Source organism: Triturus cristatus, chromosome 5_1 (assembly GCF_964204655.1).
Source record: "Triturus cristatus chromosome 5_1, aTriCri1.1, whole genome shotgun sequence".
NCBI classification, from domain to species: domain Eukaryota; kingdom Metazoa; phylum Chordata; class Amphibia; order Caudata; family Salamandridae; genus Triturus; species Triturus cristatus.
Window position 1 is genome coordinate 36,299,415 of NC_140587.1, and position 21,552 is coordinate 36,320,966.

The following is a 21,552-nucleotide window of genomic DNA, read 5'->3' on the forward strand; positions in this document are numbered from 1 at the left end:
CATGTATGCGTGGAAGCGCGTGTTTAACTGATTGTGTTTTAAAACGTGGATAATCCGAAGGTAGGAAACACAAAAGTCAGCTGGGAGCAGAGAGCCGAGTGTGCCTCGCACAGCCCTGTCTGCTCGGGACCAATCAGAGGCCGGCTCCTCCCTGTATATAATCACGGGGCTCGGGTCTGGGAGGGACATTTCTTTTCAGTGACAGCGCCCGCGCCGAGACTCGCATTACAATGGCCGAAACCGCTCCAGCCGCCGCGGCGCCTCCCGCTGAGGTCGCCCCCAAGAAAAAGCAGCAGAAGAAGACAGCGGGGGCCTCGAAGGCCAAGAAGCCTTCCGGCCCCAGCGTGGCCGATCTGATCCTGAAGGTGGTGACCGCCTCTGCCGAGAGGAAGGGAGTCTCCCTGTCGGCCATGAAGAAGGGGCTGGTCGCCGAGGGCTACGATGTGGACAAGAACAAGAGCCGGGTCAAGGCCTCCGTCAAGAGCCTGGTCAGCAAAGGCGCCCTGGCCCAGCTGAAGGGCACCGGGGCCTCCGGATCCTTCAAGGTGAACAAGAAGCAGCTGGAGGGCAAGAAGGCGGCCAAGAAGGCGGCCGCCAAGACCAAGAAACCAGCGGCCAAGAAAGCTGCCCCAGCCGCCAAGAAGCCCAAAAAGGCTCCCGCGGGGGTCAAGAAGAGCCCGAAGAAGGTCAAGAAGCCAGCGGCAGCAAAGAGCCCCAAGAAGCCCAAGGCTGCCCCCGCCAAGAAGGCTGCCAAGAGCCCAGCGAAAGCCAAGGCGGCGAAGCCCAAAGTGGCCAAGAAAAGCCCTGCCAAGGTAGTCAAACCCAAGGCAGCCAAGCCCAAAGCAGCCAAGCCCAAGAAGGCAGCGCCCAAGAAGAAGTAAGGGCTTGCACCGAGACACTGCAAACACAACGGCTCTTTTAAGAGCCATCCACCCGGTCCAGAAGAGAGCTTGTTCGTCCCCACCCTTGCACCCCGCGTGCACCCTTCTCTATGATAATAAACGGCACAGTAAATCCATAGCGCGCCTTTCCGCACGCGAGTGCCGTGTGTGATCTTGGTCATATGAAAGGCTCTTTTGGTGTTGCGTGGATTGGAATCTTTATAACAAAGAAAGAAGGGGGTCTGGGAGTTATTAGACCTCAGTTCATAATAAATGTGAGATAACGTGTGCCTTGGTGCTTTCACTGTAACCGGGCAGACTCGAAGTGGTGTCTGCATAAAGCAGACGATTGTGAAAGTGAAATCGAGCGCAGTGAACGGCGGCGTGTTCCAGGGTGACCAAGGGCGGTACACTTATAACATCCTGGGCTCCTCGCCCAGTTGACCAGGGTCGAGAAGGGGGGCGAGGGGTTCTTGTGACTACAAATGAATGGATGGACACTGAGACAAAGGCTGACCGAAGCGCCGGCTTCGGCTCCAACGTACATCATCCAATCCGGAGGGTTCCCTTTTCTCCACAGCTCATTGGAGAGACAGTCTGCAGCCTCAGGTTGAGTAGCCAATCGTTGCACACCGCGGGCTATTTTCGAACGTGGGGCGGGAGCTTCAGCCAACCAGAGCAGCCCTCCGTCTTCGAGTGCATAAATAGGGCTCTTGCCTGCTTGAACGCCATTCTTCCTCGCTCGTCGTTGAAAGAGACCGCTCCCGCCATGGCCCGCACCAAGCAGACAGCCCGCAAGTCCACCGGCGGCAAAGCGCCTCGCAAGCAGCTGGCCACCAAGGCTGCCCGCAAGAGCGCGCCTGCCACCGGCGGCGTCAAGAAGCCTCACCGCTACCGACCGGGCACCGTGGCTCTCCGCGAGATCCGCCGCTACCAGAAGTCCACCGAGCTCCTCATCCGCAAGCTGCCGTTCCAGCGCTTGGTGAGGGAGATCGCCCAGGACTTCAAGACCGACCTGCGCTTCCAGAGCTCCGCCGTCATGGCCCTGCAAGAGGCCAGCGAGGCCTACCTGGTCGGGCTCTTCGAGGACACCAACCTGTGCGCCATCCACGCCAAGAGGGTGACCATCATGCCCAAGGACATCCAGCTGGCCCGTCGTATCCGAGGCGAGAGGGCCTAAGGAGGCACACCGACCCGATCAACCACCACAACGGCTCTTTTAAGGGCCACCACCCTGTCACCTACGAGCTTCTCTTGTCTGCCATGGCATGTTCTACAGGTTAGGGTGGGTTGGCTGGGAGTACCACGAGTACTGGGTAACTTATACCGGCACTGGGTGACCAGGGCACTCCGTGTTCACAGTGCACGGCCACCTCTTCAATTAATAAAGAGCTTTGTTTGGGTAGAGGGTCGTGTTGGGATCCGCTGGTCACAAGCCAGCGCTGTGGGGCATCTGTGCTCCCGGTACATCGGGTTCATGTCTCCGATTTCGGGAGCCGTTGCCCTTGGTCTTACAGTACAAACAGAACGTGGCCCCACGCACACACTTAAAACTGGTCACCCGAAACATGGAAAACAATAAGCCCGGGGGCAACCGTGCGAGTTCCGCGCGGGCTTTATTTAACGTCACCGTTACATTACAGAGCTTGTGTGACACTTGGTCCCAAAGAGGGCTCATTCATATAAACATGTTTATTAAAACGGGTTGCCCGCTCCATCGTCCCTCGGTCTGCAGCAAGCCCCGTGAAAGCAGGTCTTGTGCGCTCAAAATTACCGTTTAAAACACTTTTTTCTCCGGTCATAAATGAAGCACATTAGCTCTTAGGGGAGGACGTGAGTGGCCCTTAAAAGAGCCGTTGTGTTCGTTGGGGATACGCCTCGAAGCCTTACTTGGCGCTGGTGTACTTGGTGACGGCCTTGGTGCCCTCGGACACGGCGTGCTTGGCCAGCTCCCGGGCAGCAGCAGACGCACTGCGGTCTGGATCTCCCGGGAGGTGATGGTGCGCCGCGAGTTGTAGTGGGCCAGGCGGGAAGCTTCCCCGGCGATGCGCTCGAAGATGTCGTTCACGAAGGAGTTCATGATGCCCATGGCCTTGGAGGAGATGCCGGTGTCCGGGTGCACCTGCTTCATCACTTTGTAAATGTAGATGGCATAGCTTTCCTTCCTGCTCCTCTTGCGCTTCTTCCCGTCCTTCTTGGGCGGCTTGGAGAGCGCTTTCTTGGAGCCCTTCTTGGGAGCCGGCGCGGACTTGGCTGGTTCAGGCATGGTCGACAATCTGCACCGCTTCCTGTGGAGCCGAGAGAAATAAGGCAGACGTGCCCGGCACTTGTATTTATAGGCTGGGCGTGTAAAGTAGCTGCTTCTCTGCTCTCCCTTCTCATTGGCAGGCAAAGGCAAGCCCCCCACCTCCTAGTGTACTGCGGTTCTGGGACTCTGATTGGTGAAACAGAAGCCCTCCTCCCTCCAATGAGAAGTACTATCAGCGCCTAGCTGTCAACCAATCAGACGCACCCGAAGTCTTTATATCGCCGGAGTCCCGCAGAACAGCAGTATCATTCTCTCTGTTGTGTGAGTGAGCCCCTGCATCGATCGCCATGTCTGGACGCGGAAAGCAAGGAGGAAAGGCCCGCGCTAAGGCCAAGACACGCTCTTCAAGAGCCGGGCTCCAGTTCCCCGTGGGCCGTGTGCACAGGCTGCTCCGGAAGGGAAGCTACGCCGAGAGGGTGGGCGCCGGTGCCCCAGTCTATCTGGCTGCAGTCCTGGAGTACCTGACCGCTGAGATCCTGGAGCTGGCCGGCAACGCGGCCCGGGACAACAAGAAGACCCGCATCATCCCCAGACACCTCCAGCTGGCCATCCGCAACGACGAGGAGCTGAACAAGCTGCTGGGCCGAGTCACCATCGCCCAGGGAGGAGTCCTGCCCAACATCCAGGCCGTGCTGCTGCCCAAGAAAACCGAGAGCCACAAGGCAGGGGGCAAAGCAAGCAAGTAAAGGCCCGCAGACCACCGTGGAAACACACCCTAAACACAAAGGCTCTTTTCAGGGCCAACCACAGACTCCATCAAAGAGCGTGTCCGTGCCAAGATGTTACTCTGGCGGCTTCATAGTTGCGGCAGCGCCCGCACCGTCGCTACATAGGAGGGCATGCCCAAGCCCTCTGACGTACACATAAATGTCACCCCCGTCCCAAAACCTAGCTTGAGGCCGACAATAATGTTTTTGTTAAAAAAAATAAATTTTTATAGGGGCAGATTACAGACTTGCCACAACCGGGCGTGACATGTGGACAGTGTTACGGGGTTGCAGGCGGCCGCACACAGCGGGGTGGTGCCGGTGAGGCCGTTAATGTGATGGCTCCATTAGAGCATTTCAGAGCCTTATGTTCATAGTGGGAACGGGCACCGAGCGCCAGGGTTAGGCGGGCCGCGGTGACGAGTGGGGGCCGGGAAGGGAGGCGTGTGTGTGTGCTTGACTGTGATCCGTGCCCCGGCGGCAGCTGCTGAGCCCACGACAAAGAGGCGGCTGGGAGCGCGCTCTTTTTCAAACGGCAACGGCCGCTCCCTGCCGGGGCCGGGCTCCCTCTCGCCTTCCGTTCAGTCACGTGGGCGGCTTGATGCGCCCTAGCTGGTCCGCCGCAGCTCCTCTATATAAGCAGCCGCCGCTGGCCTCGCCCTCAGTTCTGCTCAGTCACAGCACCGACAGGAGAACATGTCTGGACGCGGCAAAGGAGGGAAGGGGCTCGGCAAAGGCGGCGCCAAGAGGCACCGCAAGGTGCTCCGGGACAACATCCAGGGCATCACCAAGCCGGCCATCCGCCGCCTGGCGCGCCGTGGCGGGGTCAAGCGCATCTCCGGCCTCATCTACGAGGAGACCCGCGGGGTGCTGAAGGTTTTCCTGGAGAACGTGATCCGGGACGCCGTCACCTACACCGAGCACGCCAAGAGGAAGACCGTCACCGCCATGGATGTGGTCTACGCCCTGAAGCGCCAGGGCCGCACCCTCTACGGATTCGGCGGTTAAACACTCGGCTTGCCCACGGAGAAAAACACAAAACACCACAACCCAAAGGCTCTTTTAAGAGCCGACCACGATGTCATGGGAGAGCTGTGTCTATGCGCTAGGGTTCCCGCAGGGCTGCTTTCTAGGCCCACAGCCGGTCGGGTGAGGGGGGGGCACCAGGGGGATTTCGCTGCAATGCAAGGCACTGTCCCGGGGCCAGGGCGCCTTCCTGGAGCCCCGGCATGGGGGGGTCCAGGGGCGCGTTCATCCCAGTCCAGCCCACGGGGGTCCTGATGCCCTGTACTGGCGACCTAAGGCGGGTATAGCCCGGCCCAGGGGCCCGCCATCCTGGAGCCTTGTACTGGCGACCTAAGGCGGGTATAGCCCGGCCCAGGGGCCCGCCATCCTGGAGCCTTGTACTGGGGAGATAAGGCGGGTATAGCCGGGCCCAGGGGCCCGCCATCCTGGAGCCTTGCACTGGGGACATAAGGCGGGTATAGCCCGGCCCGGGGGCCCGCCATCCTGGATCCCTGGACTGGGGACCCAAGGCGAGTTTGGCCCGGCCCAGCTCAGTGCCGGCCATTCCCCTCGACTATTAAGCCCCCACGTAGTGGGGGCTTACAGAACACGGATGAGGGACAAAGGGTAGAGTTGGCGGCGCCGGGCGCGCCGCCGGCCATCTGGTCGCCGGGTTGCGCGACCAGATGGCCGGGCGGCGGAACGGCCGCGCTAACTCTAACTTTTGTCTCCCACTCGGGCGCTGTAAGCCCCCACTTCGTGGGGGCTTAATAGTCGGTAAGATAGAGTTCCCATGCAGGCCCATGGGGTGTGGGATCCTAATTTTTTTTTGTGAACGATCGTGACCGATTTCGGGGCCTTTAAGCACCTGTTTTAGTACTTTTATTTATTTATTTATTATTTTGGTTCAAGGGGACCATGGCACTACTTTTACCCAGGGCAATGGAGCTCCGCTTCGGGTAACATTTCAGGTTTTCCCCCTTAGCCAGAGATAGGCCCACAAAAAAAAAAAAAAAAAAAAAAATTGCAATAATAATATAATACATACATATTTTTTAAATATTTTTTTTTTCGCCCAAAAATGAAATAAAGTCCTTCACAGTATCTGGTCCATTTTATTAGCCTCCAGTCATCCCTTTAACAATGTTTAATAAAAAAATAACAAAAATGTACTAAAATTTTAGGTCCAAGGGAACAAAGTCACTTTTTCAACCCAGGGCTATGGAGCTTCGATTGGGGTAATATTTCAGGATTTACCCCTCGGATGGAGGTGGGAAAAAAAACTTCACTCAAAAGGTACACAAAGCCCTTTACATTATCAGATCCAAGACTTCAGTGTCTCGGGCCCATTTCTAGCCTCCAGGCGCTTGTTTTATTCTTTATATGACATTTTGAAATTTACAGGTTTAAGGGGACACAGTATCTCCTTCTACCCAGGGCTATGGAGCTCCGCGCAGGGTAAGATTTCAGGTTTCGCCCCTGGCTGGAGGTGTGAAAATAAAACACTTCACATGCTCAGGAAAGTTTATTTCACTCATTTACAGTATCAGAACAAGGCCTGCAAGGCCTTGGGTAAGTTTCCAGCCTCAAGGCACCAGTTGTACTGATACTTGTGACACTGGGAGATGTCATGCTTCAAGGGGATGAAGTCGCACCTTCTACCCAGGGTCATGGAGCTCCGCGCAGGATAAGATTTCAGGGTTCACCCCAGGCTTGAGCTGTGAAGATAAAACACTTCACATACTCAGGAAAGTGTATTTAGCTGCTTTACAGTATCAGAATAAGGCCTGCAAGGCCTTGGGCCTACTTCCAGCCTCCTGGAACCAGTTTTACTGATACTTGTGACATTTGCAGGTGTTAGGCTTCAAGGGGATGAAGTCGCACCTTCCACCCAGGGTTATGGAACTCCGCGCAGGGTGAGATTTCAGGGTTCACCCCTGGATGGAAGTGTGAACATAAAACACTTCACATACTCAGGAAAGTGTATTTAGCTGCTTTACAGTATCAGAATAGGGCCTGCAAGGCCTTGGGTGTGTTTCCAGCCTCCTGGCACCAGTTTTACTGATACTTGTGACATTTAAAGGTGTAAGGCTTCAAGGGGATGAAGTCGCACCTTCTACCCAGGGTTATGGAGCTCTGCGCAGGGTGCGATGTCAGGGTTCACCCCTTGGCTGGAGGTGAGAAAATAAAACACTTCACATGCTCAGGAAAGTTTATTTCACTCATTTACAGTATCAGAACAAGGCCTGCAAGGCCGTGGGTATGTTTCCAGCCTCAAGGCACCAGTTGTACTGATACTTGTGACACTGGGAGATGTCATGCTTCAAGGGGATGAAGTCGCACCTTCCACCCAGGGTTATGGAACTCCGCGCAGGGTGAGATTTCAGGGTTCACCCCTGGATGGAAGTGTGAACATAAAACACTTCACATACTCAGGAAAGTGTATTTAGCTGCTTTACAGTATCAGAATAGGGCCTGCAAGGCCTTGGGTGTGTTTCCAGCCTCCTGGCACCAGTTTTACTGATACTTGTGACATTTAAAGGTGTTAGGCTTCAAGGGGATGAAGTCGCACCTTCTACCCAGGGTTATGGAGCTCTGCGCAGGGTGCGATGTCAGGGTTCACCCCTTGGCTGGAGGTGAGAAAATAAAACACTTCACATGCTCAGGAAAGTTTATTTAACTCCTTTACAGTATCAGAATAAGGCCTGCAAGGCCTTGGGCCTACTTCCAGCCTCCTGGCACCAGTTTTACTGATACTTGTGACATTTGCAGGTGTTAGGCATCAAGGGGATGAAGTCGCACCTTCTACCCAGGGTCATGGAGCTCCGCGCAGGGTAAGATTTCAGGCTTCACCCCAGGCTGGAGGAGTGAAAATAAAACACTTCACACACTCAGGAAAGTGTATTTAACTCCTTTACAGTATCAGAATAAGGCCTGCAAGGCCTTGGGCCTACTTCCAGCCTCCTGGCACCAGTTTTACTGATACTTGTGACATTTGCAGGTGTTCGGCTTCAAGGGGATGAAGTCGCACCTTCTACCCAGGGTCATGGAGCTCCGCGCAGGGTAAGATTTCAGGCTTCACCCCTGGCTGCAGGTGTGAAAATAAAACACTTCACATACTCAGGAAAGTGTATTTAGCTCCTTTACAGTATCAGAATAGGGCCTGCAAGGCCTTGGGCCTACTTCCAGCCTCCTGGAACCAGTTTTACTGATACTTGTGACATTTGCAGGTGTTAGGCTTCAAGGGGATGAAGTTGCACCTTCTACCCAGGGTTATGGAACTCCGCGCAGGGTGAGATTTCAGGGTTCACCCCTGGATGGAAGTGTGAGAATAAAACACTTCACATACTCAGGAAAGTATATTTAGCTGCTTTACAGTATCAGAATAAGGCCTGCAAGGCCTTGGGCCTACTTCCAGCCTCTTGGCACCAGTTTTACTGATACTTGTGACATTTGCAGGTGTTAGGCTTCAAGGGGATGAAGTCGCACCTTCTACCCAGGGTTATGGAGCTCCGCGCAGGGTGAGATTTCAGGGTTCACCCCTGGATGGAAGTGTGAACATAAAACACTTCACATACTCAGGAAAGTGTATTTAGCTGCTTTACAGTATCAGAATAAGGCCTGCAAGGCCTTGGGCCTACTTCCAGCCTCCTGGCACCAGTTTTACTGATACTTGTGACATATGCAGGTGTTCGGCTTCAAGGGGATGAAGTCGCACCTTCTACCCAGGGTCATGGAGCTCCGCGCAGGGTAAGATTTCAGGCTTCACCCCTGGCTGCAGGTGTGAAAATAAAACACTTCACATACTCAGGAAAGTGTATTTAGCTCCTTTACAGTATCAGAATAGGGCCTGCAAGGCCTTGGGCCTACTTCCAGCCTCCTGGAACCAGTTTTACTGATACTTGTGACATTTGCAGGTGTTAGGCTTCAAGGGGATGAAGCCGCACCTTCTACCCAGGTTTATGGAGCTCCGCGCAGGGTAAGATTTCAGGGTTCACCCCTGGCTGGAGGTGTGAAAATAAAACACTTCTCATACTCAGGAAAGTGTATTTAACTCCTTTACAGTATCAGAACAAGGCCTGCAAGGCCCTGGGCCTACTTCCAGCCTCCTGGCACCAGTTTTACTGATACTTGTGACATTTGCAGGTGTTAGGCTTCAAGGGGATGAAGTTGCACCTTCTACCCCTGGTTATGGAACTCCGCGCAGGGTGAGATTTCAGGGTTCACCCCTGGATGGAAGTGTGAGAATAAAACACTTCACATACTCAGGAAAGTGTATTTAGCTGCTTTACAGTATCAGAATAAGGCCTGCAAGGCCTTGGGCCTACTTCCAGCCTCTTGGCACCAGTTTTACTGATACTTGTGACATTTGCAGGTGTTAGGCTTCAAGGGGATGAAGTCGCACCTTCTACCCAGGGTTATGGAGCTCCGCGCAGGGTGAGATTTCAGGGTTCACCCCTGGATGGAAGTGTGAACATAAAACACTTCACATACTCGGGAAAGTGTATTTAGCTGCTTTACAGTATCAGAATAAGGCCTGCAAGGCCTTGGGCCTACTTCCAGCCTCCTGGCACCAGTTTTACTGATACTTGTGACATTTGCAGGTGTTAGGCATCAAGGGGATGAAGTCGCACCTTCTACCCAGGGTCATGGAGCTCCGCGCAGGGTAAGATTTCAGGCTTCACCCCAGGCTGGAGGGGTGAAAATAAAACACTTCACACACTCAGGAAAGTGTATTTAACTCCTTTACAGTATCAGAATAAGGCCTGCAAGGCCTTGGGCCTACTTCCAGCCTCCTGGCACCAGTTTTACTGATACTTGTGACATTTGCAGGTGTTAGGCTTCAAGGGGATGAAGTCGCACCTTCTACCCAGGGTTATGGAACTCCGCGCAGGGTGAGATTTCAGGGTTCACCCCTGGATGGAAGTGTGAACATAAAACACTTCACATACTCAGGAAAGTGTATTTAGCTGCTTTACAGTATCAGAATAAGGCCTGCAAGGCCTTGGGCCTACTTCCAGCCTCCTGGCACCAGTTTTACTGATACTTGTGACATTTGCAGGTGTTAGGCTTCAAGGGGATGAAGTCGCACCTTCTACCCAGGGTTATGGAACTCCGCGCAGGGTGAGATTTCAGGGTTCACCCCTGGATGGAAGTGTGAACATAAAACACTTCAAATACTCAGGAAAGTGTATTTAGCTACTTTACAGTATCAGAATAAGGCCTGCAAGGCCTTGGGCCTACTTCCAGCCTCCTGGCACCAGTTTTACTGATACTTGTGACATTTGTAGGTGTTAGGCTTCAAGGGCATGAAGTCGCACCTTCTACCCAGGGTCATGGAGCTCCGCGCAGGGTAAGATTTCAGGGTTCACCCCAGGCTGGAGGAGTGAAAATAAAACACTTCACACACTCAGGAAAGTGTATTTAACTCCTTTACAGTATCAGAATAAGGCCTGCAAGGCCTTGGGCCTACTTCCAGCCTCCTGGCACCAGTTTTACTGATACTTGTGACATTTGTAGGTGTTAGGCTTCAAGGGCATGAAGTCGCACCTTCTGCCCAGGGTCATGGAGCTCCACGCAGGGTAAGATTTCAGGGACCACCCCAGGCTTGAGCTGTGAAAATAAAACACTTCACATACTCAGGAAAGTGTATTTAGCTACTTTACAGTATCAGAATAAGGCCTGCAAGGCCTTGGGCCTACTTCCAGCATCCTGGCACCAGTTTTACTGATACTTGTGACATTTGTAGGTGTTAGGCTTCAAGGGGATGAAGTCGCACCTTCTACCCAGGGTCATGGAGCTCCGCGCAGGGTAAGATTTCAGGCTTCACCCCAGGCTGGAGGAGTGAAAATAAAACCCTTCACACACTCAGGAAAGTGTATTTAACTCCTTTACAGTATCAGAATAAGGCCTGCAAGGCCTTGGGCCTACTTCCAGCCTCCTGGCACCAGTTTTACTGATACTTGTGACATTTGCAGGTGTTAGGCTTCAAGGGGATGAAGTCGCACCTTCTACCCAGGGTTATGGAACTCCGCGCAGGGTGAGATTTCAGGGTTCACCCCTGGATGGAAGTGTGAGAATAAAACACTTCACATACTCAGGAACGTGTATTTAGCTGCTTTACAGCATCAGAATAAGGCCTGCAAGGCCTTGGGCCTACTTCCAGCCTCCTGGCACCAGTTTTACTGATACTTGTGACATTTGCAGGTGTTAGGCTTCAAGGGGATGAAGTCGCACCTTCTACCCAGGGTCATGGAGCTCCGCGCAGGGTAAGATTTCAAGCTTCACCCCAGGCTGGAGGAGTGAAAATAAAACCCTTCACACACTCAGGAAAGTGTATTTAACTCCTTTACAGTATCAGAATAAGGCCTGCAAGGCCTTGGGCCTACTTCCAGCCTCCTGGCACCAGTTTTACTGATACTTGTGACATTTGCAGGTGTTAGGCTTCAAGGGGATGAAGTCGCACCTTCTACCCAGGGTTATGGAACTCCGCGCAGGGTGAGATTTCAGGGTTCACCCCTGGATGGAAGTGTGAGAATAAAACACTTCACATACTCAGGAAAGTGTATTTAGCTGCTTTACAGTATCAGAATAAGGCCTGCACGGCCTTGGGCCTACTTCCAGCCTCCTGGCACCAGTTTTACTGATACTTGTGACATTTGCAGGTCTTAGGCTTCAAGGGGATGAAGTCGCACCTTCTACCCAGGGTCATGGAGCTCCGCGCAGGGTAAGATTTCAGGCTTCACCCCTGGCTGGAGGACTGAAAATAAAACACTTCACACACTCAGGAAAGTGTATTTAACTCATTTACAGTATCAGAATAAGGCCTGCAAGGCCTTGGGCCTACTTCCAGCCTCCTGGCACCAGTTTTACTGAAAGTTGTGACATTTGCAGGTGTTAGGCTTCAAGGGGATGAAGTCGCACCTTCTACCCAGGGTTATGGAACTCCGTGCAGGGTGAGATTTCAGGGTTCACCCCTGGATGGAAGTGTGAGAATAAAACACTTCACATACTCAGGAAAGTGTATTTAGCTGCTTTACAGTATCAGAATAAGGCCTGCAAGGCCTTGGGCCTACTTCCAGCCTCCTGGCACCAGTTTTACTGATACTTGTGACATTTGCAGGTCTTAGGCTTCAAGGGGATGAAGTCGCACCTTCTACCCAGGGTCATGGAGCTCCGCGCAGGGTAAGATTTCAGGCTTCACCCCAGGCTGGAGGAGTGAAAATAAAACACTTCACACACTCAGGAAAGTGTATTTAACTCCTTTACAGTATCAGAATAAGGCCTGCAAGGCCTTGGGCCTACTCCCAGCCTCCTGGCACCAGTTTTACTGATACTTGTGACATTTGCAGGTGTTAGGCTTCAAGGGGATGAAGTCGCACCTTCTACCCAGCATTATGGAACTCCGCGCAGGGTGAGATTTCAGGGTTCACCCCTGGATGGAAGTGTGAGAATAAAACACTTCACATACTCAGGAAAGTGTATTTAGCTGCTTTACAGTATCAGAATAAGGCCTGCAAGGCCTTGGGCCTACTTCCAGCCTCCTGGCACCAGTTTTACTGATACTTGTGACATTTGCAGGTGTTAGGCTTCAAGGGGATGAAGTCGCACCTTCTACCCAGGATTATGGAACTCCGCGCAGGGTGAGATTTCAGGGTTCACCCCTGGATGGAAGTGTGAGAATAAAACACTTCACATACTCAGGAAAGTGTATTTAACTCCTTTACAGTATCAGAACAAGGCCTGCCAGGCCATGGGTGTGTTTCCAGCCTCCAGGCACCAGTTTTACTGATACTTGTGACACTTGGAGGTGTCAAGCTTCAAGGGAACAAAGTCAAACCTTCTACCCAGGGTTATGGAGCTCCGCGCAGGATACGATTTCAGGTTTCACCCCTGGCTGCAGGTGTGAAAACAAAACACTTCACATACTCAGTAAAGTGTATTTAACCCCTTTACAGTATCAGAAAAAGGCCTGCAAGGCCTTGGGCCTACTTCCAGCCTCCTGGCACCAGTTGTACTGATACTTGTGACATTTGCAGGTGTTAGGCTTCAAGGGGACGAAGTCGCACCTTCTACCCAGGGTTATGGAGCTCCGCCCAGGGTAAGATTTCAGGTTTCACCCCTGGCTGCAGGTGTGAAAACAAAACACTTCACATACTCAGGAAAGTGTATTTAGCTCCTTTACAGTATCAGAATAAGGCCTGCAAGGCCTTGGGCCTACTTCCAGCCTCCTGGCACCAGTTTTACTGATACTTGTGACATTTGTAGGTGTTAGGCTTCAAGGGGATGAAGTCGCACCTTCTACCCAGGGTTATGGAACTCCGCGCAGGGTGAGATTTCAGGGTTCATCCCAGGCTTGAGCTGTGAAAATAAAACACTTCACACACTCAGGAAAGTGTATTTAACTCCTTTACAGTATCACAATAAGGCCTGCAAGGCCTTGGGCCTACTTCCGGCCTCCTGGCACCAGTTTTACTGATACTTGTGACATTTGCAGGTGTTAGGCTTCAAGGGGATGAAGTCGCACCTTCTACCCAGGGTTATGGAGCTCCGCGCAGGGTGAGATTTCAGGGTTCACCCCTGGATGGAAGTGTGAACATAAAACACTTCACATACTCAGGAAAGTGTATTTAGCTGCTTTACAGTATCAGAATAAGGCCTGCAAGGCCTTGGGCCTACTTCCAGCCTCCTGGCACCAGTTTTACTGATACTTGTGACATTTGCAGGTGTTCGGCTTCAAGGGGATGAAGTCGCACCTTCTACCCAGGGTCATGGAGCTCCGCGCAGGGTAAGATTTCAGGCTTCACCCCTGGCTGCAGGTGTGAAAATAAAACACTTCACATACTCAGGAAAGTGTATTTAGCTCCTTTACAGTATCAGAATAGGGCCTGCAAGGCCTTGGGCCTACTTCCAGCCTCCTGGAACCAGTTTTACTGATACTTGTGACATTTGCAGGTGTTAGGCTTCAAGGGGATGAAGCCGCACCTTCTACCCAGGTTTATGGAGCTCCGCGCAGGGTAAGATTTCAGGGTTCACCCCTGGCTGGAGGTGTGAAAATAAAACACTTCTCATACTCAGGAAAGTGTATTTAACTCCTTTACAGTATCAGAACAAGGCCTGCAAGGCATTGGGCCTACTTCCAGCCTCCTGGCACCAGTTTTACTGATACTTGTGACATTTGCAGGTGTTAGGCTTCAAGGGGATGAAGTTGCACCTTCTACCCAGGGTTATGGAACTCCGCGCAGGGTGAGATTTCAGGGTTCACCCCTGGATGGAAGTGTGAGAATAAAACACTTCACATACTCAGGAAAGTGTATTTAGCTGCTTTACAGTATCAGAATAAGGCCTGCAAGGCCTTGGGCCTACTTCCAGCCTCTTGGCACCAGTTTTACTGATACTTGTGACATTTGCAGGTGTTAGGCTTCAAGGGGATGAAGTCGCACCTTCTACCCAGGGTTATGGAGCTCCGCGCAGGGTGAGATTTCAGGGTTCACCCCTGGATGGAAGTGTGAACATAAAACACTTCACATACTCAGGAAAGTGTATTTAGCTGCTTTACAGTATCAGAATAAGGCCTGCAAGGCCTTGGGCCTACTTCCAGCCTCCTGGCACCAGTTTTACTGATACTTGTGACATTTGCAGGTGTTAGGCATCAAGGGGATGAAGTCGCACCTTCTACCCAGGGTCATGGAGCTCCGCGCAGGGTAAGATTTCAGGCTTCACCCCAGGCTGGAGGGGTGAAAATAAAACACTTCACACACTCAGGAAAGTGTATTTAACTCCTTTACAGTATCAGAATAAGGCCTGCAAGGCCTTGGGCCTACTTCCAGCCTCCTGGCACCAGTTTTACTGATACTTGTGACATTTGCAGGTGTTAGGCTTCAAGGGGATGAAGTCGCACCTTCTACCCAGGGTTATGGAACTCCGCGCAGGGTGAGATTTCAGGGTTCACCCCTGGATGGAAGTGTGAACATAAAACACTTCACATACTCAGGAAAGTGTATTTAGCTGCTTTACAGTATCAGAATAAGGCCTGCAAGGCCTTGGGCCTACTTCCAGCCTCCTGGCACCAGTTTTACTGATACTTGTGACATTTGCAGGTGTTAGGCTTCAAGGGGATGAAGTCGCACCTTCTACCCAGGGTTATGGAACTCCGCGCAGGGTGAGATTTCAGGGTTCACCCCTGGATGGAAGTGTGAACATAAAACACTTCAAATACTCAGGAAAGTGTATTTAGCTACTTTACAGTATCAGAATAAGGCCTGCAAGGCCTTGGGCCTACTTCCAGCCTCCTGGCACCAGTTTTACTGATACTTGTGACATTTGTAGGTGTTAGGCTTCAAGGGCATGAAGTCGCACCTTCTACCCAGGGTCATGGAGCTCCGCGCAGGGTAAGATTTCAGGGTTCACCCCAGGCTGGAGGAGTGAAAATAAAACACTTCACACACTCAGGAAAGTGTATTTAACTCCTTTACAGTATCAGAATAAGGCCTGCAAGGCCTTGGGCCTACTTCCAGCCTCCTGGCACCAGTTTTACTGATACTTGTGACATTTGTAGGTGTTAGGCTTCAAGGGCATGAAGTCGCACCTTCTGCCCAGGGTCATGGAGCTCCACGCAGGGTAAGATTTCAGGGACCACCCCAGGCTTGAGCTGTGAAAATAAAACACTTCACATACTCAGGAAAGTGTATTTAGCTACTTTACAGTATCAGAATAAGGCCTGCAAGGCCTTGGGCCTACTTCCAGCATCCTGGCACCAGTTTTACTGATACTTGTGACATTTGTAGGTGTTAGGCTTCAAGGGGATGAAGTCGCACCTTCTACCCAGGGTCATGGAGCTCCGCGCAGGGTAAGATTTCAGGCTTCACCCCAGGCTGGAGGAGTGAAAATAAAACCCTTCACACACTCAGGAAAGTGTATTTAACTCCTTTACAGTATCAGAATAAGGCCTGCAAGGCCTTGGGCCTACTTCCAGCCTCCTGGCACCAGTTTTACTGATACTTGTGACATTTGCAGGTGTTAGGCTTCAAGGGGATGAAGTCGCACCTTCTACCCAGGGTTATGGAACTCCGCGCAGGGTGAGATTTCAGGGTTCACCCCTGGATGGAAGTGTGAGAATAAAACACTTCACATACTCAGGAACGTGTATTTAGCTGCTTTACAGCATCAGAATAAGGCCTGCAAGGCCTTGGGCCTACTTCCGGCCTCCTGGCACCAGTTTTACTGATACTTGTGACATTTGCAGGTGTTAGGCTTCAAGGGGATGAAGTCGCACCTTCTACCCAGGGTCATGGAGCTCCGCGCAGGGTAAGATTTCAAGCTTCACCCCAGGCTGGAGGAGTGAAAATAAAACCCTTCACACACTCAGGAAAGTGTATTTAACTCCTTTACAGTATCAGAATAAGGCCTGCAAGGCCTTGGGCCTACTTCCAGCCTCCTGGCACCAGTTTTACTGATACTTGTGACATTTGCAGGTGTTAGGCTTCAAGGGGATGAAGTCGCACCTTCTACCCAGGGTTATGGAACTCCGCGCAGGGTGAGATTTCAGGGTTCACCCCTGGATGGAAGTGTGAGAATAAAACACTTCACATACTCAGGAAAGTGTATTTAGCTGCTTTACAGTATCAGAATAAGGCCTGCACGGCCTTGGGCCTACTTCCAGCCTCCTGGCACCAGTTTTACTGATACTTGTGACATTTGCAGGTCTTAGGCTTCAAGGGGATGAAGTCGCACCTTCTACCCAGGGTCATGGAGCTCCGCGCAGGGTAAGATTTCAGGCTTCACCCCAGGCTGGAGGAGTGAAAATAAAACACTTCACACACTCAGGAAAGTGTATTTAACTCCTTTACAGTATCAGAATAAGGCCTGCAAGGCCTTGGGCCTACTTCCAGCCTCCTGGCACCAGTTTTACTGATACTTGTGACATTTGCAGGTGTTAGGCTTCAAGGGGATGAAGTCGCACCTTCTACCCAGGGTCATGGAGCTCCGCGCAGGGTAAGATTTCAGGCTTCACCCCTGGCTGGAGGACTGAAAATAAAACACTTCACACACTCAGGAAAGTGTATTTAACTCATTTACAGTATCAGAATAAGGCCTGCAAGGCCTTGGGCCTACTTCCAGCCTCCTGGCACCAGTTTTACTGAAAGTTGTGACATTTGCAGGTGTTAGGCTTCAAGGGGATGAAGTCGCACCTTCTACCCAGGGTTATGGAACTCCGTGCAGGGTGAGATTTCAGGGTTCACCCCTGGATGGAAGTGTGAGAATAAAACACTTCACATACTCAGGAAAGTGTATTTAGCTGCTTTACAGTATCAGAATAAGGCCTGCAAGGCCTTGGGCCTACTTCCAGCCTCCTGGCACCAGTTTTACTGATACTTGTGACATTTGCAGGTCTTAGGCTTCAAGGGGATGAAGTCGCACCTTCTACCCAGGGTCATGGAGCTCCGCGCAGGGTAAGATTTCAGGCTTCACCCCAGGCTGGAGGAGTGAAAATAAAACACTTCACACACTCAGGAAAGTGTATTTAACTCCTTTACAGTATCAGAATAAGGCCTGCAAGGCCTTGGGCCTACTCCCAGCCTCCTGGCACCAGTTTTACTGATACTTGTGACATTTGCAGGTGTTAGGCTTCAAGGGGATGAAGTCGCACCTTCTACCCAGCATTATGGAACTCCGCGCAGGGTGAGATTTCAGGGTTCACCCCTGGATGGAAGTGTGAGAATAAAACACTTCACATACTCAGGAAAGTGTATTTAGCTGCTTTACAGTATCAGAATAAGGCCTGCAAGGCCTTGGGCCTACTTCCAGCCTCCTGGCACCAGTTTTACTGATACTTGTGACATTTGCAGGTGTTAGGCTTCAAGGGGATGAAGTCGCACCTTCTACCCAGGGTTATGGAACTCCGCGCAGGGTGAGATTTCAGGGTTCACCCCTGGATGGAAGTGTGAGAATAAAACACTTCACATACTCAGGAAAGTGTATTTAACTCCTTTACAGTATCAGAACAAGGCCTGCCAGGCCATGGGTGTGTTTCCAGCCTCCAGGCACCAGTTTTACTGATACTTGTGACACTTGGAGGTGTCAAGCTTCAAGGGAACAAAGTCAAACCTTCTACCCAGGGTTATGGAGCTCCGCGCAGGATACGATTTCAGGTTTCACCCCTGGCTGCAGGTGTGAAAACAAAACACTTCACATACTCAGTAAAGTGTATTTAACCCCTTTACAGTATCAGAAAAAGGCCTGCAAGGCCTTGGGCCTACTTCCAGCCTCCTGGCACCAGTTGTACTGATACTTGTGACATTTGCAGGTGTTAGGCTTCAAGGGGACGAAGTCGCACCTTCTACCCAGGGTTATGGAGCTCCGCCCAGGGTAAGATTTCAGGTTTCACCCCTGGCTGCAGTGTGAAAACAAAACACTTCACATACTCAGGAAAGTGTATTTAGCTCCTTTACAGTATCAGAATAAGGCCTGCAAGGCCTTGGGCCTACTTCCAGCCTCCTGGCACCAGTTTTACTGATACTTGTGACATTTGTAGGTGTTAGGCTTCAAGGGGATGAAGTCGCACCTTCTACCCAGGGTTATGGAACTCCGCCGCAGGGTGAGATTTCAGGGTTCACCCCTGGCTGGAGGTGTGTGACTATGTGGATTGTTTTGTTTTCACACCTCCAGCCAGGGGTGAACCCTGAAATCTCACCCTGCGCGGAGCTCCATAACCCTGGGTAGAAGGTGCGACTTCATCCCTTTAAGCTGTAAACCTCCAAATGTCACACATTTTACTAAAACATGTACCTGGAAGCTAGGATGGGCCGGAGATCCTGAAGGCTAAGATATGATACTGTGAATGGTGTTCATGTACGTTCGGTACTATGGGAAGTGTTTTTGTTTCCTTCCCCTACCTCCATCCAAATTAGCAGCAGGCTCGATCAGGCTACAGGGCGCAGAATATGATTTCTGGTCTCAGGTCTCCTCGTGACATACCATTGGATTCAGGAGTGGTCCCCACTCCGGCGATAGGGCTGAGTAGAACAGTGGTAGTCACAGGCCTCACTCTGTACTGTACTATTCAGTTCCGCAGTGGGCCTCCCCCGGTCATAGGCTCAGCGTCTGACATACAGTAACTCACTCTGTCTACAGATGTCACCTCAGACGTACACCTAGCTCCAGCTGTAAAAATCAGCTCAGCAGAGTGCCTCCATGCCGGTACTGGGGTCACCATTTCAGGTGCATTCACACCCTCTGCTCTCACTTGGGGTGTCTTTAAACATTGTAGGCCTAACCTCGGCCGCCTTCCTTCATTGTGTCACTGTGTATTTATTGTATTGAGTCTGGCTCGGCGCTCGGCAGTGAATGCCCTCTGCCTGCATGTGAAGCTGCCAGCACACGGCCGCCTGGTGATGCGTGCGAGGCTGGAGCCAGGGCCGTGCCCCGCTGCTTGTAAGCCCCGAGCCGAGGGTGCCACAGCCGAGGGTGCAGGCGCGCGGGGAGGGCCCCCTGGCCCCCGGGACGGGGGCTCCCTGGCATTGTTTCCACCCCGCGCTCGGCCGGCGGAGCCCTGTGTTACTTTGGCCCGTTCCAGAACGCGCTCCCCGCGGCCCCAGCAGCCCCACTGTGACGCCACAGGGCCCGCTCCTGCAGGAGCCCCCTCCTCCCGCGGCCGCCGCTCCGGCCGCAGGAGTCGAGAGTGGACCGGGGAAAAGGGGCCCGGAGCCCGGGATTTCAGGCATGGAGGCGCCCGCCGTCGGGGGAGCGCCGAGTCTCCCCGCGGATCACAAGCCAGGGACGAGGGGTGGATCCGAAACGGGGGCAGGCGCGGGAGAGGGCCGAAGCTGGGCTCCTGGTCATGTATGCGTGGAAGCGCGTGTTTAACTGATTGTGTTTTAAAACGTGGATAATCCGAAGGTAGGAAACACAAAAGTCAGCTGGGAGAAGAGAGCCGAAGTGTGCCTCGCACAGCCCTGTCTGGCTCGGGACCATTCAGAGGCCGGGCTCCTCCCTGTATATAATCACGGGGCTCGGGTCTGGGAGGGACATTTCTTTTCAGTGACAGCGCCCGCGCCGAGACTCGCATTACAATGGCCGAAACCGCTCCAGCCGCCGGCGGCGCCTCCCGCTGAGGTCGCCCCCAAGAAAAAGCAGCAGAAGAAGACAGCGGGGCCTCGAAGGCCAAGAAGCCTTCCGGCCCCAGCGTGGCCGATCTGATCCTGAAGTGGTGACCGCCTCTGCCGAGAGGAAGGGAGTCTCCCTGTCGGCCATGAAGAAGGGGCTGGTCGCCGAGGGCTACGATGTGGACAAGAACAAGAGCCGGGTCAAGGCCTCCGTCAAGAGCCTGGTCAGCAAAGGCGCCCTGGCCCAGCTGAAGGGCACCGGGGCCTCCGGATCCTTCAAGGTGAACAAGAAGCAGCTGGAGGGCAAGAAGGCGGCCAAGAAGGCGGCCGCCAAGACCAAGAAACCAGCGGCCAAGAAAGCTGCCCAGCCGCCAAGAAGCCCAAAAAGGCTCCCGCGGGGGTCAAGAAGAGCCCGAAGAAGGTCAAGAAGCCAGCGGCAGCAAAGAGCCCCAAGAAGCCCAAGGCTGCCCCGCCCAGAAGGCTGCCAAGAGCCCAGCGAAAGCCAAGGCGGCGAAGCCAAAGTGGCCAAGAAAAGCCCTGCCAAGGTAGTCAAACCCAAGGCAGCCAAGCCCAAAGCAGCCAAGCCCAAGAAGGCAGCGCCAAGAAGAAGTAAGGGCTTGCACCGAGACACTGCAACACAACGGCTCTTTTAAGAGCCATCCACCCGGTCCAGAAGAGAGCTTGTTCGTCCCACCCTTGCACCCCGCGTGCACCCTTCTCTATGATAATAAACGGCACAGTAAATCCATAGCGCGCCTTTCCGCAAGCGAGTGCCGTGTGTGATCTTGGTCATATGAAAGGCTCTTTTGGTGTTGCGTGGATTGGAATCTTTATAACAAAGAAAGAAGGGGGTCTGGGAGTTATTAGACCTCAGTTCATAATAAATGTGAGACAACGTGTGCCTTGGTGCTTTCACTGTAACCGGGCAGACTCGAAGTGGTGTCTGCATAAAGCAGACGATTGTGAAAGTGAAATCGAGCGCAGTGAACGGCGGCGTGTTCCAGGGTGACCAAGGGCGGTACACTTATAACATCCTGGGCTCCTCGCCCAGTTGACCAGGGGTCGAGAAGGGGGGCGAGGGGTTCTTGTGACTACAAATGAATGGATGGACACTGAGACAAAGGCTGACGAAGCGCCGGCTTCGGCTCCAACGTACATCATCCAATCCGGAGGGTTCCCTTTTCTCCACAGCTCATTGGAGAGACAGTCTGCAGCCTCAGGTTGAGTAGCCAATCGTTGCACACCGCGGGCTATTTTCGAACGTGGGGGCGGGAGCTTCAGCCAACCAGAGCAGCCCTCCGTCTTCGAGTGCATAAATAGGGCTCTTGCCTGCTTGAACGCCATTCTTCCTCGCTCGTCGTTGAAAGAGACCGCTCCCGCCATGGCCCGCACCAAGCAGACAGCCCGCAAGTCCACCGGCGGCAAAGCGCCTCGCAAGCAGCTGGCCACCAAGGCTGCCCCGCAAGAGCGCGCCTGCCACCGGCGGCGTCAAGAAGCCTCACCGCTACCGACCGGGCACCGTGGCTCTCCGCGAGATCCGCCGCTAC

General features: G+C 52.9%; 3 protein-coding genes across 3 annotated transcripts; all 3 read left to right on the top strand.

The window, feature by feature from the left end:
* LOC146830041 (histone H1.3-like) lies at positions 1 to 928 on the top strand. Its single transcript, XM_085604269.1, has one exon. The coding sequence runs from the start codon at positions 231 to 233 to the stop codon at positions 879 to 881; it is 651 nt and encodes a 216-aa protein (XP_085460395.1). The 5' UTR covers positions 1 to 230; the 3' UTR covers positions 882 to 928.
* A 116-nt stretch (positions 929 to 1,044) lies between these two features.
* Positions 1,045 to 2,827, top strand: LOC146830042 (histone H3-like). Its single transcript, XM_085604267.1, has one exon. The coding sequence runs from the start codon at positions 1,375 to 1,377 to the stop codon at positions 2,059 to 2,061; it is 687 nt and encodes a 228-aa protein (XP_085460393.1). The 5' UTR covers positions 1,045 to 1,374; the 3' UTR covers positions 2,062 to 2,827.
* Positions 2,828 to 4,296: 1,469 nt separating this feature from the next.
* LOC146830043 (histone H4) lies at positions 4,297 to 4,969 on the top strand. The gene has a single exon (XM_085604270.1). The coding sequence runs from the start codon at positions 4,593 to 4,595 to the stop codon at positions 4,902 to 4,904; it is 312 nt and encodes a 103-aa protein (XP_085460396.1). The 5' UTR covers positions 4,297 to 4,592; the 3' UTR covers positions 4,905 to 4,969.
* The last annotated feature ends 16,583 nt before the right edge of the window (positions 4,970 to 21,552 follow it).

What these genes read in the sequence shown, in the direction of transcription:
- LOC146830041 (XM_085604269.1), top strand. Translation starts at nt 231, where the DNA reads ATGGCCGAAACCGCTCCAGCCGCCGCGGCGCCTCCCGCTGAGGTCGCC.
- LOC146830042 (XM_085604267.1), top strand. Translation starts at nt 1,375, where the DNA reads ATGGACACTGAGACAAAGGCTGACCGAAGCGCCGGCTTCGGCTCCAAC.
- LOC146830043 (XM_085604270.1), top strand. Translation starts at nt 4,593, where the DNA reads ATGTCTGGACGCGGCAAAGGAGGGAAGGGGCTCGGCAAAGGCGGCGCC.